General features: G+C 32.0%; 1 protein-coding gene across 1 annotated transcript; it reads right to left on the minus strand.

Moving 5' to 3' along the window:
* Window positions 1-165: 165 nt before the first annotated feature.
* LOC143144318 (sodium-independent sulfate anion transporter) lies at window positions 166-18,700 on the minus strand. The gene is made up of 11 exons (XM_076306613.1): window positions 18,385-18,700; window positions 14,262-14,457; window positions 6,171-6,391; window positions 5,929-6,109; window positions 5,460-5,624; window positions 3,122-3,283; window positions 2,757-2,897; window positions 1,768-1,913; window positions 1,273-1,446; window positions 650-806; window positions 166-378 (listed from the first exon to the last, which is right to left on the minus strand). The coding sequence occupies exons 1-11, from the start codon at window positions 18,616-18,618 to the stop codon at window positions 179-181; spliced, it is 1,977 nt and encodes a 658-aa protein (XP_076162728.1). The 5' UTR covers window positions 18,619-18,700; the 3' UTR covers window positions 166-178.
* Window positions 18,701-19,490: the final 790 nt, after the last annotated feature.

The raw sequence follows: 19,490 nt of genomic DNA on the forward strand, positions 1-19,490 counted from the left end.
ATTCGAACAGATTGAATTTTTCACCAGCGATAAAAATATTTCTAAGTGAATCAATACCATTATTTTATAACCTATCATTCCAAACGTCTATTGACAATTTGGAAGTTATGTGTAAAAAAAAAAATGAATATCAAGGTTTAATTTATATTTGAATTAAAAGACATCTCCATTTTCATCTTTATTTTGTTTTCGACAATGGCGTCGATATTAATGCAATTTCTTCGGGGCTGCCTTCAGGATTTGTTACAATTTTCTCAAGTGTCTTCGAACATTTTTTACCATTCGTACAGATAAGCATTCTATTTTCCACTCCATTTTCCACTCCATTTTCCAAGAGTTTTCCTTTCGCTTCTTCCACATTATTCGTTAAGATGCCGCCTGGAAAACGTGTGTTTTAGAAAAATCGAAAGTATTAATAATAGATTGCTCAATAAGTTTTGTCGTTCGATAAGAAATGGCGCTATTAGTTTCGTCGTTTTATTTTTCTAAAGATAGTAGTATTGTTTGATGAACACGTGCGAAGCTTCATGTAGATCGTCGACTCATTCGTATATTTACAGTTGTTCAAAGTTGAATTGTATCATAGTATTTTTTTACAATGGAAAAAACGACAAAACTTATTGAATAATCTAGTATAAGTGTAATGTACCGTAAAACATATAAGGTATCTTGTTTTCGTCGTCGAGGAAGTAAAAGTATTTACTGTTACCAACAGTTTGAATACTTTGAAACACTTCTGAATTAACGTGTAGAAAACATAGTTTCTTTTTTTCCATATTCATATTTCTCGATAGTATCTCGATTCCCTGTAACAGAATATGAAATGCGCAAAGACTGAAAAGCATTATTGTTCGCGTCCTGTGAGCACAAATCTTTCAATCCTTGCAATTATTTATTAAAATACATCCTAGTGTAGCGTCACTTCGTACAATATCGTGTAACTATTAATAGGTTGTTCAATGGTTGAGCAACCTAGTACTATAATGTTCAATAAGTTTTATCGAACGACAAAACTTATTGAACAACCTAGTATAATATAATATTCATTTTCAAATCTTTGCTTATATATACATCTTTGCTGTTAATTTAATATTGTAACCACTATAATTATGAGATTTCATATTCTATAGTACCAAAATATGTTTTAGAACATATAAATATGGTCATTGTATAGAAACTAAGAGACATGAGCGTGTGACACGAGTTGATTCGTATAATTATGCGACAATAATGTTTTCGCCTTAATTTTCTTATAAAGTATTGCATTTGTACCTTTACTGCAGTGTAGTCAATATTTTGTATCCTTTCACAATTAATAACGAACAACGTGTTATTTTCATCGTATTTCTGAATTATGTCGATAACATTATTGCAGAAATAGTTGGCAGCAGGATATAGAAGTCCAGAGTCTGGTTTGAGCACTACGTATTTATTTCCAAATTGCGTCTAAAAATATGGATAGGAAAAATAAAAGGATTATACATAAATTCTTTCATCGGTTTAAGAACGAACGTAATTGCATTGGTTAAGGACGTGTTTACCCCAAGCAATGCACTCTTCGATTGAGTGCATTAACATGAGTACCAATAGCATCGTAAGTATTAATAATAATTAATTTTTATACGAAAAGTTCGATAAATTTGTACGTTAAAATGTTCCATTTCAAATATTAGTTACCGTGTATTATTATTTGTATTATTTATTACAAATTTAATATTTGATACTATTAGTATTATCACCAAATGGTATTAAAATACCACGTTTTACCTTGCATTGAATCACTTCGATGTGTGGTCTTGTAGACGGTCGGAGAAGAAATATTATGTTAAATAAAGCGCCAGTTAAAAGTCCAATCTCCACGCCGCAAAAAACACTAACTATAAACGTAACAATCCCAGCGACGGCGTCCTTTCCTGCGATAAGAGACAAAATAGAATTTTGTTGAATGTATGATACGAAATTCGATTTTGGAATGCTCCTTTTGCGAATAATTGATAAAGGAACAAGTGTTTTTCAATAAAGCAGTCGAAACAAAAAAGGTAGTAGCAAGGATTCAAGATAAGAAGTGTAAAAAATAAATATTTCACGTTATAAATGTCTTTTCTGTTCGATATTCGACAAACAAGAATTCTTTTTAATATTCGTCACTAATGTGGGATCAAGTTTAATTGGCTGTTAAATTTGTCACTTGCTTGATTAGAACACACAGATTACAAAAATTCTTTTTTCAATCGGTGACCATTGGATTGGGTTACCAATTTTCGAAAAACACGAGCTTTTGTAAAAATTCAGAATTTTCGAAAGGAATAAGGTATTGGATGAAAAGTAAAAACCTTAGAAAGTTCTAATTGGTTTTCGAAAATAGAGGAGAGTTTCTCGAATATAGTGGTACATAATTTATTAATTGTTTTTGGTTCTAAATAGTTATAAATTAACGTCAAAGTTTAAAAAAGTTTCGATGTGTGTAGTTTCTTTGAACTATTTTTGTATTCTTATGAAAGGTTCTTTATCTAGGACGAAAACTCTATCGAGGATCGGATTCTATGTACATATCTGAAGAAGAGACTACCCGGCAAAAGTGTCGGAACGATTTACATTTCGAACAGCACGAGAAAATATTCGTCGGCAATGCGTGTAGCAGTTTACCGCCATTTGTTCTGCTGCTCACTTCTCTCGATTCGGCAGGGCCGACAATGTTACATTTATACGTCGTGTATCGTATCAATCCTACTAATCGTATTAATTATGACACCTACTGCATCCGTTCCAGAGTAACTTTATTATCTTCAGGTCGATGATGAATATCACCGCGCTTATTAACACTGCCGCGAGTGTGGCACGTGGAATGTAATAAAAGTATGGTGTTAAGAAGCTCAACGCTAGCAACGCCATAATACCTGTAACGTTCAGTCTTCTTAATCGAAAATTTACTCCAGCAAGGAAACATGTTTGCTCAAAGTACAGTGGATTTCGGTTAATCGGATCAATTTTGTTTCAAACGGACGTTTTGTTTACAGTAAGCCTTACAGAACAAATAAATTGCAAAATTACTATAAAATTTGACACAATTGATCGAAATCCACCGGATACTTGTTTTGCTCGAAATGAGAATACATATTACCGACATATATACCAGCCATAGGTGTTCGAACACCGCTGGCGGAAATTACAGCGCTTCTCGTGAACGCTCCGGTACTTGGCATTGCTGAAAAGAAGCTTGCAAGTATATTGCACAAACCTAGGGTTAACATTTCTTGCGTTGCATTTACAGCGTTACCGCTCGCTAAAAACGAAAGCATGTGTTATTACTTGTTTAATGATACATTTGTTCTAGATATATAAAAATGAAGAAATTGCAGACTTGTATTCAAAATACATTAAAGAACCATGCAAACCCAACGAAAACGAATATCAAGTTTTCTAAAGCATTTTCGACCTAAGAATCGAGAGTTTCTCGTACACTGACTTCTATACTAAGTTGTTCTAGTATTTTATACTAGGTTGTTCTATATTAGGATTTCTATATTATTTCTATATTTCTTTTCCATAGTTCATAGGATGATCATGTCGTAGGATTTTATCATGGTAATCGTTGGAGAGCAACATCATGCGTACTAGAAGTGCTGGTTGACCAGTGTCACGAATTGTAAAATGGCATAATTGATAGTGTCGATCAGATAAGGTATCACAAAAGTTTCACCGTAGTTTGGATAGTATTACTATGAGCGAAGGGGTAGGATGGACCTGTTCTGTCTACGTTGAACGATACAGAGGATCTCTAAGATTCACTATGTAATAACGAATTTGGAGAATTTCAAGTTGAAATGTTTTCATTCACTTTTATTAACGTTTGGAACTTTTTAACGATGATCGAGTAACGTATCTGCATTCGTATCCTTACGTAACAAAATTCAAAGTTTTCGTGTTGCGTTATCAGATACACGTTAACATTTTGTCTTGAAATTGATTTAATTGCAGTAATTGTTTGAATTAAATTTTTTCCACGTCACGTTAGGATATTAAAGTATGCGTGTAAGTTCAACTTTAACAATTTGTCAGCTATCTGTAAAATGGCAGAAATGTATGAATGTTGACGAAAATTATTTCGAAGATCAAAGTACGATTGAATTTTTCATAAATAAACGTTACAATTATCTTAAAAAGGTCGTAAATTAATTTGTACAATTAGTACATCTAATTTATTGGACCTATTCTTTTTTTACAAAAGTGTCCTCTTCTTTATTCTTTAGTCATAAAATATGATCTTTTATGACTGTTGGGGGCCGTAAATAATTATCCGTTCAATGATAAGCGTGGGATATTTTACGCATCGTTTGTAATCACTTAATAAAAATATACGCAAAAAACCATTCTCGATAAGAATATTCTTGATAACATTTTGCGTATTTTAGTCCAAAACGAGTAGATTAAGCATGTCTTATCACTAGGGGGACCGATCGAGACAGTTAGTTCGAACTTTGCACTTTCAAGGGCTACACATTCGTGATATAGATAATGAGTCGTTAATAATATGCAATACCATCAATATCACTTGCTAATTGGATCTGCAACAAGTAAGACTTATCCAACAGATTCTCTTTGATTGTTAGATATAACGCTCTTCTTACTCATCGGAATAATTGATCCAATTAATTGGTAGCTCATCAATAAATAATTAGTTTGAGCAATTTGTCGTTCGAATGATTAACATCGACGCGTCTAAAGTTGAATCGTCTTACCAAAAATTACCAAAGAAATTTTTCTTTTTTTTTTATATACACCAAGGCTTTATAAAAGTGTGTGGAAACCTCTAAAAGTTAAATGGAGCTGGATTTTCTCAATTCCTCAGACCTAAAATACTTTGCAAGACGTTACGTGGTCCTTTTGTGGCATCACTTTCGAATCATTCTAAACACCCAAGGCAATGTATTTTATACTATTCGCGTAAAAATAGAACACCTAAGTTGTTAACTGTTTTTCACACCTTTCGAAACTATCGATCCCAAGAACTGCAGTATCTGCAGTCGAGAGCCGAAGAGATTTATTCAGAGGAATACCGTGTGTTAAAAGGATCTTTTTATGTTTAATTTACAAAGGAGTTTTCGATCTGAACAAACATTTTGCAAAGGAGCGATATTTGGATTGTAGGGACCGATGGTTTTTTATTATAAAGTATTACATTAAATATTAAAATTTCAACAACTTCCACGAGACTTAAACAATTCACTTCGTTCGCAACAATTGCATTGATTGTTACGCCATTGTTTCTACAAGAAATTGTTATACACGAGGAGGTACACTAATTCGATAATGATGGATGACTATTCGTAGATCTCGTCTATTTGTGATCCAACAGAATTTGTGCTCCCACCACAGACAAATTGTTATTTTTCGATAAGTTCTATACAGCATGTATTTTGAATACAGGTCTTGATCTCTGTAATAGATATACTTTTTACCAAATGCTTTCGCAATGGCCACGTTCGCCAACACCGAGACTAGGGGCAGCACTATTATCCCAGTTCCATAATGGTAACACATGTCTAAGAAAGTATAAGTTTGATTTCCCACCTGAGACGAAAATGGTGGCAAAGATGGTCTGGGAAGTCCCGATTCTATTCTTCCTTTAATAAAAAAATAAACGAATATTAATCTGGGTGAAATATTTCTACCGTAATGCTTCGATAACGAAGTAAGGAAACTATCGAAGTACTAGGTTGTTCGATAAGTTTTGTCGTTTCTTCCATTGTAAGAAAATACTACGATACTTCAACTTTGAACAACTGTAAATATACGAATAAATCGAGAGATCTACATGAAACACACATGTTCATTAAACAGTGGTATCATCTTTCGAAAAATAAAACGACGAACGTAATAGCTCGATTTCTCATTAAACGATAAAACTTATCGAGCGATCTATTATACCTGAAAGAATAAACGGAGATGATCCTGTTTTTTCGAGGTAGAAAGATATCGTCGAGGCTATAAGAATCACCAAAGCGTTGCGACATATAGAAAGAAACCAAAGGAACTTTTTTATAGCAACGGTTTTGTCGTTTTTGTTCTTTTCATTTTTCGTAAAACAGCAATCGATGTCTTTCAGTTTCTGCAAGTACCAACGTTTTGTTCGTAAATTTCGTTGCTTACTCTGTACAAAACAAACTTACTCTGAAAAATAGAAGAAAAGCTATGCTGCAAAGCCCAAGAGTGAAATCCGGTGTGCGAACGTTCTTAATATTTTCGAATATCTTGATCAGATCGCTAACAACATTGGATGCCTTGAATTTCAACCCCAACAGTCCTTGTAGTTGAGCCACAATTATAATAACCGAAGTAGCTGAAGTAAAACCGGATGTAACGGGTATGGATATAAAGTCTACTATAAACCCTGTATAAAAGATTTCTCTATTCACGTTGGTCTTAAAAACAAGTAAAAAGCTACATATGTGGTAGAATCTCGATTATTCGAAGTAAAATCGCGGTATGGTTATTCGAACGCGTTTTAAAACGAACAATTTGTCGCACAATATTTTGCGAACAAAGCAAAGGAAAAATTATTACGATAAGTCTCCTTCGTTCTCTGTTCTAGAATATTTTCATACCATCTACGTCCACGAGAGACTTTATACAAGTATATTCGAAAAAAAACTTATGTTATTTTTTCATATTACTTTTGATTCTAATCCGTGTATCTCGGAAGATAAAGAATGTACGCAACAATATCTTAATTTTTGTCAGTAAGTGTACATTACGCGAAATCTTGTTTCGTTGACACCATAAGTTGACACGAATAGAGTCCCGTTGAATAAGTTTAAATTAATCTTACTTAACACCTAAGTTTAACCTGGTGTCTAATTGAGTCCTCGATAACATAGGAAAACTGAATCATCGGCAAATACTATAATAGAGAGAAACAATAAAGAAGAAGTACAGAGATATCATTTATAAATACTAGGTTGTTCAATAAGTTTAGTCGTTCGATAAAACAATATAGTACTAGGTTGCTGAATAAGTTTTGTCGTTCGATAAAACTTATCGAACCGTACTACACTGAATAGTACTGTTCAATAAATTTTATCGAACGATAAAACATATTGAACAATCTAGTACTATAGTTTTGTCGTTCGATAAAACTTATTGAACAGTGCTACATTGAACAGTACTACATTGAACAGTACTACATTGAACAGTACTACATTGAACAATACTAAATTGAACAGTACTACATTGAACAGTACTACATTGAACAGTACTACATTGAACAGTACTACATTGAACAGTACTACATTGAACAGTACTACATTGAATAGTACTGTTCAATAAATTTTATCGAACGACAAAACTTATTGAACAACCTATTATAAAATTAAGTTGGTACTGGGAACATAACCATACTGTTCTTTAAGAACGATATTTCACCATCGGAGATGAGCTTGTAAATGTCACCTTGTAGCGGAGAATTTTCGACAGCGGGTTTCGCATTTGTCGTCAACCCTGAACCGATTCTATCTAAAAATTAATTCGAATGAAAATAGGCTCAAGTGGCCTACCAGTGGGTCTAAGTAAAGGCACAAGACCGACTCCTTCGTCCCTAATTTGGCTACGTGCGAAGGTATATTATTTTATAAATGTTTCCGTAGTTTTGTAAGATTCGAATCACGGTAAAACCTTGCTCCTAGCAGAAATGCGTAGTACAGTTTAATTCTGTCGTCGACGTAGCTCGAAATAGATATTGCGTTCTATATTTCGATAACCACGACGCTAGAGAACGTGCCTGAAAAATGTTATTCGCATGGAAAGTCGACCTCTGAAAGGAATTGCGACCAATGATAAGCAAAAATTACTCGACGTTATTCTAATTCTCTTTAATTCGTGTCATATTTTTAGCTTCAACTATCGTGTACAGTGACGAACAAATGTGTTACCACAGAATGTATTTTCATACAAAATATTATGTTAATCTAGCAAAAACACAATTTTTTGGCTCAATTCTTTTTGTATAAAGTAATATAAGTAGTATAAGTTTTGGATCCAAAGTTATCAGAAGTTACGAAAACTTGTAATAAAGAAAAATAATGAAAATCACGTAATGGTCCATTTTCAGCGGAACATAAATATTTGCGCATCTATAAATTCATTGTGTTTAGGAAATTTTAGAAGAAATATTTAATGTTAACACTAATGTTGTATCCTGTCAAATCCAGTAGCTGGCACTACTGTCATAGCCCACGATTCAATTGATGCTCATTTGTCACAAATTGTTACAATATTCTGTCAAGTAAAGAGCTAACGTATTACAATGGGAAATTAACGGTAAATCGTAAGGAACAACAATTTTCTAACGGAAAATGGTATTAAATTTAGCGTAAAAAGGAAAATTTGATTCTAGTATTGCAAAAATAATAAACAGAAGTCATCTTAAAGTGAAGAGTATCATTGAACGATCTTCTCAATTGGAAAATGAAAATAGTGTAAAAATTAACTCGATAATTATTCGTAGAAGGTTTAAAGATGCTGATTAGAACTTAAGAACAGCAAAAAAGAAACCGTTAGTAAGAGTAAGAAACTAAAGTGATTAGTATTTGCGAAAACGCATATAAGTAAAAGTTAAAATTTTTGGGATGAAATTTTGTTCTCCTATGAAAGTAAATACAATATTTATGAATCAGATGGGAAAATTAGAATATAGCGATAATGTGAGTTAGATAAAAGAAACATTTTTTCAACGAAGAAAAATGATTGTGACAGTGTGTTAATATGAGTTATTCCGGCTTAAAAGAACTTGTTTTTCTTTTCAATTCTAAAATAAATAAATATGTTTATGTAAACATTTTAATACAATATTTACAAAAGAGCACAGGTAAATTAGATCCCGGAGACGATTATTATTTCCAACACGATTACGACCCTAAGCACACTGACTATATTATTCGACAATGGATCGTTTGCAGAATACCCTTTACATTACTTGCATAATTACAATCACCGAATTTAAATCCTCTCAACCATGTTTGAAAGGAATTGGCTCGAAGATTAAAAGAACTCTATCATACATATTGAGTAAACAACAATTGAAACAGGCATTTCAAGGAGATTGACGTAAAACAGAATCAGAAACAATAAAAAAGTTAGCGCTATGAATGTCCAATCGTTCAAAAGAAGTTATTAGAAGAAACAGTTTAAATACCAATTATTAAATCTCGTACTATGATAAACTGTAATATATTTAAAAAACGTATGTGATCTTTATCGTGTTTTTTCCTTTTCTAAACTTTAGACTCTTCTAAACTTATATTTCGCGAAAGAATTAAATAAGAAACTACATTTTCTTCAGATTTATCTAACATTCTATATGGAAATACGTTTTATGCGAATACTTTTGTTCATCGCTTTACGCATTCTAATAGGTTGTTCAATAAGTTTTTTCGTTTCATAAAATTTATCGAATAGTACTAAGTTGTTCAATAAGTTTCGTCGTCCGATGAAATTTTTGTAAATGTTGGGTTAAAATGTTTAAATAGACATATTTATTTATTTTAAAATTGAAAAAAAAAACAAGTTTTGTTGTCCGATAAAACTTATTGAGCAGTACTTAGTAGGTTACTCAATAAGTTTTATCGAACTATACAGTATAGTACTGTTCAATAAGTTTTATCGAACTATATAGTATAGTACTGTTCAATAAGTTTTATCGAACTATATAGTATAGTATTGTTCAATAAGTTTTATCGAACTATATAGTATAGTACTGTTCAATAAGTTTTATCGAACTATATAGTATAGTACTGTTCAATAAGTTTTATCGAACTATATAGTATAGTACTGTTCAATAAGTTTTATCGAACGACAAAACTTATTGAGTACCTAGTATAGTGAAAATGGATCGAAATACAGATGCCAAAAATAAAAACAAGCTTCCCATTCAATGATGAAGTCTCATACATTTTTTATCGTATTTTCGACTATTAACTCACGAATAATTTCCAAACAGACGGAATAGTGACGAAGATCTCGATTCTTTATTAGCTGCGCAATTTTCCAATTCGTAAACACTTCTGTCTGTTTGCGTATTTAACAAAGAATTCTAGTCTCTATTTTAAAAACGATGGTCACAATGGGAGTCAAAATTGGCCCCGAAACAAAGAATTTTACCGACAACGAGGTCGAGAAGCGCGAAAATAAATACGAGTTGAACGCAAACAACAAAGATACTCGAAAACTGGAAATGCTTGTAAATACGAACAATCGGTTGGAATTTTCTTGATAAAGACCAGAGACCGTTGTATTGTCGTTGATATTGTCGCTCGAACGATAATGTTCCAAATATTTGTCTTTGTTGCGTGTAAACTTGCAATAAGACCTCGAACGATATTTTTCTAAAAAACTATTTTCGCAAGAACGATACAAGTTTTCGAAAAAGTTTCAGCTTACTTCGATGGTTTGTAAAAAATCTGAAAATTGACAAAGAAACTCACACGCTAGACCAGAATACCCCCACGAATGAGTTATAGCATATTTGTCACGATTCTCTTTACGTGTGTACCGAACGATGGCGAAACACCGAGACCGAATTTGCGTCAGTGTACATAAATAAATAATGTAAATTTATACCGAATTTTGTTAGACCGAACGTTGTCGAACGAATAAGAGTAAACACTGAATTTGGCCAATGTACGTCAGAGCCATCATTTACTATTCCCATATTCGTGTTTTGAAACACATAGCTTTTCTTCTAATACCTTCTTTTAATCAATTCGGCATTTAACCCTTACACTCTTTAATTTTTCTGTTTTACCTATCAACGATTCAATTAATTTACAAAATAGATAAAAAAAGGGGGGTCTCGATAAAATGTTGTATTGTAACAGTGCAGGGGAGACATCATTCTGAGATATCAAAAAATGGGTAAATTTTGCGAATTTTTTTTTTAAGTAATTACTAAATGAAAACTGTAATCCTTTCCAAAGAATATAAATATAACTTTCAGCTTCATTTTACAATTTTGCGAAAGTAAAAATTGTAGAAAATGGCCAAGTTATTCGCTATTCTCAGAACCCCTTCTGGTAAAACATTGTTCGTTGGCCGCCACAGTTGACAAGAACTGGGAGGTTTGAAATAAAAAAATATTGTTGATTCATAAACTAGAGATTACTATCTAAAATGTTGCGTACGACTTTTCGAAAATTTTAATAATTGAAGAAATGATCAAAGTTTGAAGAAAAAACAATCATTTTTATACAAGAGAAACGACTTTAAACGTTTATGAGAAATTAAATAATTAACATATTCAAAAAATCGTACGTTACATTGTAGAATACTCTATATAGAATTTCTCTATAAAATTTGTTGTAAATCGGATCTGTAATTCCGGAGATTTCGTGTCGGCCTGGTTGAAAAATATAGTTTTGAGAAAAACGTAAAACAAGTTTATTTATCGTTGTAACTTCGCTAAATGTTTGAATTTCAAAATATCTTTTTGGCGTAACATTCTACACGCTTTAAACTTTAAGAAAATAAGAAGAAAAAAAAAAAAGAATTCGATTGTTTTGACTCGTCAGGGTGGTATCCCCCATTAATCGAATAATATATTACGGATGATGATGAAAACAAAGTCTCGGTCCAGGAAAATTAACTATTAATGATTTTAGAGTCTCTATACAGCGATATAAATTCATGCCTTTAAACGCTAAATTGATATTGGGAACAATATCGTTGAGCCAGAATTTAACGAAAATAATACACAAAAGATAGAAACAGCATACAGGTCGAGTATCTTCGTCCCATGGTCACGAACGTTTTGGAAACGTACCAAAGGGTGCTATGTTACTTTTCTCTCTTTGTGTCTACGCTCCTTCGTATTATACAAATATATTTAATGGTTTTATCAATAGTCGAGTGTAATTAATTATCTAATCAATAAACTTATTAATAGGTTGTTTAATCAATTTTGTCGTTCGATAAAGCTCATTGAACACTACCATATAATATAGTACTGTCCAATAAACTATATAGTACTATATACGACAAAACTTATTAAACAATCTAGTATAGTTTGTCTAATACGAGCGTGAACAACAAATTTTTTACTCAGAAGTAATTACATACCAGGAAAATCTGATGTTTATCAGGTAATTCGACCTGTCCTCTATAACGTGCTAGAAATAAAGTCTCATTTCGTACCAAACTCTTGTAAAGAAACAACGTATTAGTCACAAGCAGCGTAGTTAGAAAAATAGGACGAATCCCATCTATTACAATTTATCGATTTTTTGCGAAGTAATAAATGTTACTCTCCATGGACCTTCATATCGACATTTAGCATTTCATTATGTTGATTTAAAATGAAAAATCAAACGGAGTTTTTTTTCGTAATGGATAATAATTTCACTCAAGTTTTCAGAATTTCTCGAATTCCTCTCAAGTTTCCAGAAAAATTCCAGAAACGCGTATTGTCATTAATTTTATATTTTGAGTCTGGGTCATTCATTTTCCATTGTTTGATATTTGTATTTATACGGTGCATGTAAACACACCTTTAGATTGCATTGTTCGGATAATCAAACGTTCGCTAAAGTGGTATTCGAACGATCGAGGTTCTACCGTAATCGAATACTTATAACAGTTAGTCCCATAAACAATGTCGTTTCTTATTTTCACTTGAAAAAATGAAATATCTTGTTTACACAGCGTATACAATATTATCTCAATATTAATCATACCACGATAGTTAGAGAATGTCGTTGAAACCGAAGCAATAAAACATTTATTCATTAAAATATTAATATTTATTTATTCGTATATTATAATCCTTCGATATCAACATGTACGTTCAATTTTGTATCAGGAAAATATCTGTGTTTTTATATTTTCAGTTATATATATATACACATATGAACAAGTACTTAATGTTATTTAAAACTTTGTGCTAAACTTATTCAATTTAAGTTACTGATTTATGAATTTGAAGTAGTGATTTCCAAATGTTAGTTGCTATTCAAATGCATCGTTAGAACGTGTTAGTCATACAGTAGGTAGATGTTTAGATAATGTTTTTAAGGTAGACAAACAATGGGTAATTCAGTTTTGCAAAACCTAAAGTTTTCAAAATTTGCGATTTAGTATGAGGAATGAATGAATTTTGTTACCTTTATTGGGTTTTTGGACCACTGTACGATGTTACTTGTGCATAGCCCAGACTTTCCTTCTCTTCTTTCCTTGATTGTTTATAAAAACATTATATTTCAATAATCCATAAGTATAATGTTTACCATTTATAAAGTATTCAATTTCGAGACATTGTTAAAAATGTGGTCCATCTCTCCGTGAATTACTCTATATAATGAAACTAATGTTTTGTCCCTCGCTCCAAGCATTTGCTGTTATTATAAAATAGTTTAATCGAACCGGTAGCGTGGACGCTAAAAAACGTTACAGACTGATAAAATATCGATAGGAGATGTATTCTGCTATGTAATACTCAATCGAGAAAAATTCCATCCATATCACTCGGGGTTGGGCGTGATGGGAATAAAATATTATTCAAATAGAATTTGTATTTTATTTGCTCTATCACTTTATTCGAAATAATGTTACGTAGCACAAAGGTATATTTGACAAATAAATTATTGCTAAATAATTTTGTAAATAAAGTATAGTGAAAGTAAAAAGTGATGAAGAAAATAATAAAGAAAATACAAATTTTACTTGAATGTTTTGAATATTGAATGGTATCTCAATTCTTCTTTGTTCAAATGTCCCATTGTATTGCAGTTGCTTGCACGGATTGAACGATTTTAACGCCATTTTTCTCAAAACTATAATATTTTCCTGCTTGGTATCTCTAGAAACTCAACCATTAACGATCGAAGTACTATTTAATGTATTTAATGTATATTTATCGTCGGAATTACAACCATCTTTTGGATCAGAAATCCTTAAGGTCGGTTCATAAGACTAACAAGGCGAAGGTTCGAGAAATGCTACGCTAAAGGGTTGCATCGATGCAAAACTACATTCATTTGCGTACTAAGTAACAGAGAGATTCGATTCTAGCAACAATACAGAGAAATAATTGTTCATAATTGTTCAACGCATAACGATCGACTAAGGATAAGTCAAGTAGTCAAGTAGTATTTTTATGCGAAAACCATGTTAATGTTTTCAAAACGACATTATTTATGGAACGCCCCGTTGTAAGCGAAGCTACTTAAATTTTTCAAGGAGGATCTTTATTTTTAGTAATGTTTATCGATACAAGCCTAAACGTAGTACACCCATCATCAATTCCACGCATCCAGCCAGAAAGGTGAAAAGTATGATAAAGTCCACTGGCATGTTCCTGGTATATGCCACTGTTAAGAGGGACATCAGAGACGAAGGCCCAATCGACACTTCTCTAATTGTGCCAAAAATAATATATACGAAAGCACCCACGAAGCACGAATAGAGGCCATACTGAAAGAATTTGTTTACTGCTTTGACGTTTCCTTACTATACGGACAATAAAATTTATACATAAAGTAATATAGTTGTTGAGTTTGTATCAGAGCGAAAGATTTAGAGTGACTATGTTTGTAATAGAATTTAAGCATTGAATGGGTACACGTGGTTTTAGAAGACTTCTATCGGTATTGTTCTTTTTTATTTTTATTACAAAAAAGTTATATTTATTCATAACGAAGAAGGAAAAATATATTAGAAATAAGTATGTTACAAACATATGTGCGCCTACTTAAGGGTTAACCTAGTATGCTTACAGTTAAAATAATTCAACAATTTTAAGAAAAATGACATGGGTTCTTTAGTAAATGAATTATTAAATATTATCAAGACTTAGTTATCGAATAAAAATTCTAAGCGGATATATTGTTCTGTAGATAAATTATATTGTAATTGTAAATTTTAGTTTAACAAAATATATTAATCGTTGTAATAGAAATCAATTCAAAAGTTGAATCTTTTATTTGTAACAATATCTTTGACGATACGAACGAAGTTGCAAGAAAGTTTCTGAATGTATCCAAGTTTCGTTAATCGTTTGATTAATCATTTTTCTAAATTAGAATTCTTTACACAATTTATAATAATTTTATATAGTACCAAACAGAAGTATTGGGTCAAGCAATGTTTCATAATAAAATCGTGTGTAAATCAGAAACAAGGATCGGTATTTTATTTAATTACTTTTTATAATACTGCCTTAAGCCTTTTTTAAATTATGTATACAAAAAATCAGGAACGTTGAACGACTACGTGATCAGTAATAACGGAAAATGTACACAGTAAGCCATTTTTATCGAAACAAAAATATTGATACAGTTACCATTTAATAATATAAATTATTACAATATTGAATTCAATATTTTGTACGTAATCCTTTTGTCTCTACAATGGCTTTCAAACGATTGGGCATTGATTGCGCTAACTTTTTTGTGATTTCTGAACTTTTATATTGTCATTCTTCCACATGTACTTTCTTTAGTTTCGATGCAATGTGCCATTTTTTAATTTGTCACCTTAGTCCGATTCAAAGGTGTTCTATTATTAGTATTAAAAATAATGTACGAAGTATTTATATTAGTATTAAAATTATATTAGTATTAGTATTAAAAAATTATACAAAGTGTGTCCAGAAAGTATTCGACTTGTGAATATACAGTCGGTTTAAAAAGAACGTGATCGAACAAATTTTTATCTGGTAACTTGGAAAGAAAACTGTTGCTTTTGAAATTTTAATCCAAGATTTGGGCATGAATTACACGGCTGTTGACGGACGATTGAAAGAATTATCGGAAACCTTTCATTTTTGGTGAAACACAATATTGTATTTTTTATCACTGACTTGAAATCCCGTGAAGGAATGTGAGAAAAGTACACCTATTCTTACGCACACATTCAATTCTAGTTCGCTATTCATCGCGACAGTTACAGACACATGTAGACTGACTGACGAATAAAATAGTGAGATAGAGAGGGATAATGAGAAACATGTGACAGGTAGAGCACCATTGGCGTAGATGCAACACATTACTATTATACAATAGTTATATCTAATACAAACAACAATTTTTGCTAGTTTTTTACAGTATGCTAGGAAAGAATTGGTTATATATGATAATTACCAACAGAAGTAAAATTCTTTTCAGTTAAAATAATTGAATAAAAATTTAATTTGGGAATAAATAAAAATGAATTTTCATTCATTTCAAAAGAAGTTATATACAGTATGTGGCACACAACTGTTGCAACGATTTTTCAGACACTTCCAATAGTCTGATAAAAAAATGTTTCAGACGAAAGTTAATCAGTTTCTGGTCAGCTACAAATTTAGATATAAACAAATTTTTCTTGGTAAATATTATAATAGCTTTCATGTGTTGATGTACTTTTTTTTTTTAAGAAAAAATTTAATTTTCTGATTTTTATTATTTATTATAGTAACAATGTTGAATTTTAATACCTTTGAAACATTATTCTCTTGGGAAACATGGCTTAATACTTTTTTGTGGAAAATGATCAGAGTTAAGTCGGATTGCGTCGTACAAAATATTTGATTCCATTAAGGAAAATTAATCATATTTCAAAATCATCTTTATTACTCCACCTACAGAGAAACTGTAAATATTACATAATATTCTTTTTCATATTAAATAACTCTTATGAGATGAAACAGATGTTTCATGCATTAAATATAAGTATAAACGAAACCTTATTAGTTTATAGCCTCCAAACTTTCTATTTATGTACATATTGAGATAGGGACGCATTTGAAATCTATTCCTACTACTATGGCAGAAGACGTAGCTAAGGTCCCACCCCTCTTTGCCCCTGTACAGTCCCGCGAGAGGCAATAGGAATAGACTTGAAATTTAGAATTCTTTTGGATTTTGCCAAACAGAGATAATCAGTTGGTTTAAACAACCGAGCTACCTGAAAATCTGGACAATTAAAGACAAGTTATTCTTCTTGATACAACTTTCGTGCACGGAAGTGTATTTGTGAGACAAAAGTGTATTCGTTTTCTACCAGCTCGATAAAACAATTGAATGGCCTTATATTTTAGTATAAAAAGCACAAAATTTTGTGAGTAAATAATACAGTTGTCCTTCGATCATCTGACCACCTAAATGTAATCAAACAGCTAATTTTTTGTAATAGTAATAAAAGTTAAAAAGACACAACTTGTAAATTCGAATTGTTTATCAACGTGCTTTATGGTCGTAAATCTGGAGTGTCAGAACTTTTAGATTATGTCATTATTACGATGAATGAGCAATGTTGTGAAACATTAATAAATTATATCGTCGTTATTTTCCTATTTACGTTTCTAAGCAAAATTAAACTCGACATATATTCGCCAGATTTAAATGTACATTAAATAGGGGATATATTATACCTATAATGGTATGTAATATGTCAATGAACCTATCAATTATTCTAAAGAAATAAATTTCCGAATTTTTCAACCCTCTCGATCGACCAATCAACCTTTTGCCCGTATTATAATAGATCGGATAATCAAGGTATTTCTCTATTGCTGTTGTTTTGCAATTCTGAAATGACTATAAGAATTGAAAATCCCACCGATTTCGAAGTGCAGCCCATTATACCTTTTCCGGGATCGAAAAGGTTCTTCTTGGTTGACTATATGAGTAATATACTTTTAGTTAGTTTGCAACAAAAAGCGTAATTTTACTTAATTGGTAGTTTAGATCAGGTCTGGGTTAAGCAGTGTTATTTAGGTTTGCATTAAGTCGTGCAAGCTGCTATTCAAAAATTATTGAAATGGATTAAATTTAATCAAACTTTTTGTTCACTCATTATTTACGTAGTCTCTCGCATTATCGTCACACTACACGCATAATTTGGATCAAAGTGTATTAATACCGATAGTCTTTGACAAATATCTCGAAAACTAAGCCCCAAAAAAAAGTTATTCCAAATCTTATCCTCTGTAACACGGAAAAAAATCATCGAGATCGATTCACGTTTTGATTGGTCGATATTCTCTTTTGTGTTAAAATATTTTTAAACAAATTCTGAAGGAAAACATCGATTCGGAGTAAACGTCGTTAATTCTGAATATTATTTCTGAATATTAAGGTATAACTTATATGTATTTAAAAGAGAATTTAAAAGAGTATTTAGAAGAGTAATTTTTAAAATTGATCGCATGTATGGGATAGAAACGGTCATGGCGTCTTTAAAAAACGTGCTATGGAATTTGAAGCAAATTTCATTATGAAAGCAGTTGGAAACTGCAATTTTACCAAAAAAACTTTTAAAATATAAATTTATCATGATAATCGTATTTTTGTTACTTCGAAACGGGTATCATCCTTTCTGGACGAGGCTCGTATTTGTCAAAAAGGAACGACATACCTGCGCCGTTAAGCCTGCGAGTGCAGCGTAAGCGATACTTTGAGGAATCAGAGTCAGTCCTAGAGACACTCCAGCCACCAAGTCCGAAAGACCATCGAATCGTGTATACTTTGGTAACCAGTTCAATATAGTTACGTACTTCACTACCGAACAGTTTAGTTTAGTTTTCTTTTCCATCGACGACGATGAGCGTTCCCTCGACGAAATAAAATTCTTCTCGGAATGAACTGGCATTGCTTTAACACTAGAACTACCGATAGATTCCAGTATATTAAGATGTTCCTTATACGTATCTCGGGAAAATCGATGATCGAGAAAAAAGAGGAACTTATCAAATTGATTATATCTATAGAATAGAAAATGTCATAATGTCTTTTGAAAATATGCTATTGTATTTAAAGTAAATTTCTTTGTAAAAGCAGTTGAAACCAGTGAAAATGACTGGTTGGTAAATCTAGTGTTAAAATCGAGTAGAGAGAAACGTTTCGAACAAATGGCTACCAGATCCTCCCGAGATCGTTTTCGAAGGAAATAAGGTCGTCGATTTTGGGTATCGCAACTGTATCGCAAACCGACGTCCACGCGTTACCACACTGTATCCATAGACTGCAAACATAAATGCGGTTCTATCCTCCTATCAGCATATTCTCACGGACTCCAAATTGTTATCGCTCGATCGTGTCTCTTCCCAAAGCTCAGAGCAAACGCCTGGCGCCAACAAGAGAAAGCCGAATCGCTCGACATCGTTACTAATAAGTTACACGCTCGCAAATCTGTGACTACTGAACGAATAGAAACAATTTTTACTGTGGAATTTCCCATTTTTCACGAGAAAGAAATTGCAGCGACTATCGAAAATGCTGGAAGAAAATTAAAGGAAATAAACAGAGCTGCATCCATAACAGCAAAACGTTCCAGATACGTCGTATTAGTATAAAGATAAATAATAAATACAGCAATAAATGCACTCGCTGTTTATAATTCGTATGCACCAATTGTGCTACAACATAAAAGAAAATTATACGTATTAGATCCTCCATAAGTTCGTGTCGTTTGTTTTTCTACCATATAAAGTAATATTTTAATCTTACCTGTAAAGCTGACAT

Source organism: Ptiloglossa arizonensis, chromosome 3, assembly GCF_051014685.1.
Source record: "Ptiloglossa arizonensis isolate GNS036 chromosome 3, iyPtiAriz1_principal, whole genome shotgun sequence".
Classification (NCBI taxonomy): Eukaryota; Metazoa; Arthropoda; class Insecta; order Hymenoptera; family Colletidae; genus Ptiloglossa; species Ptiloglossa arizonensis.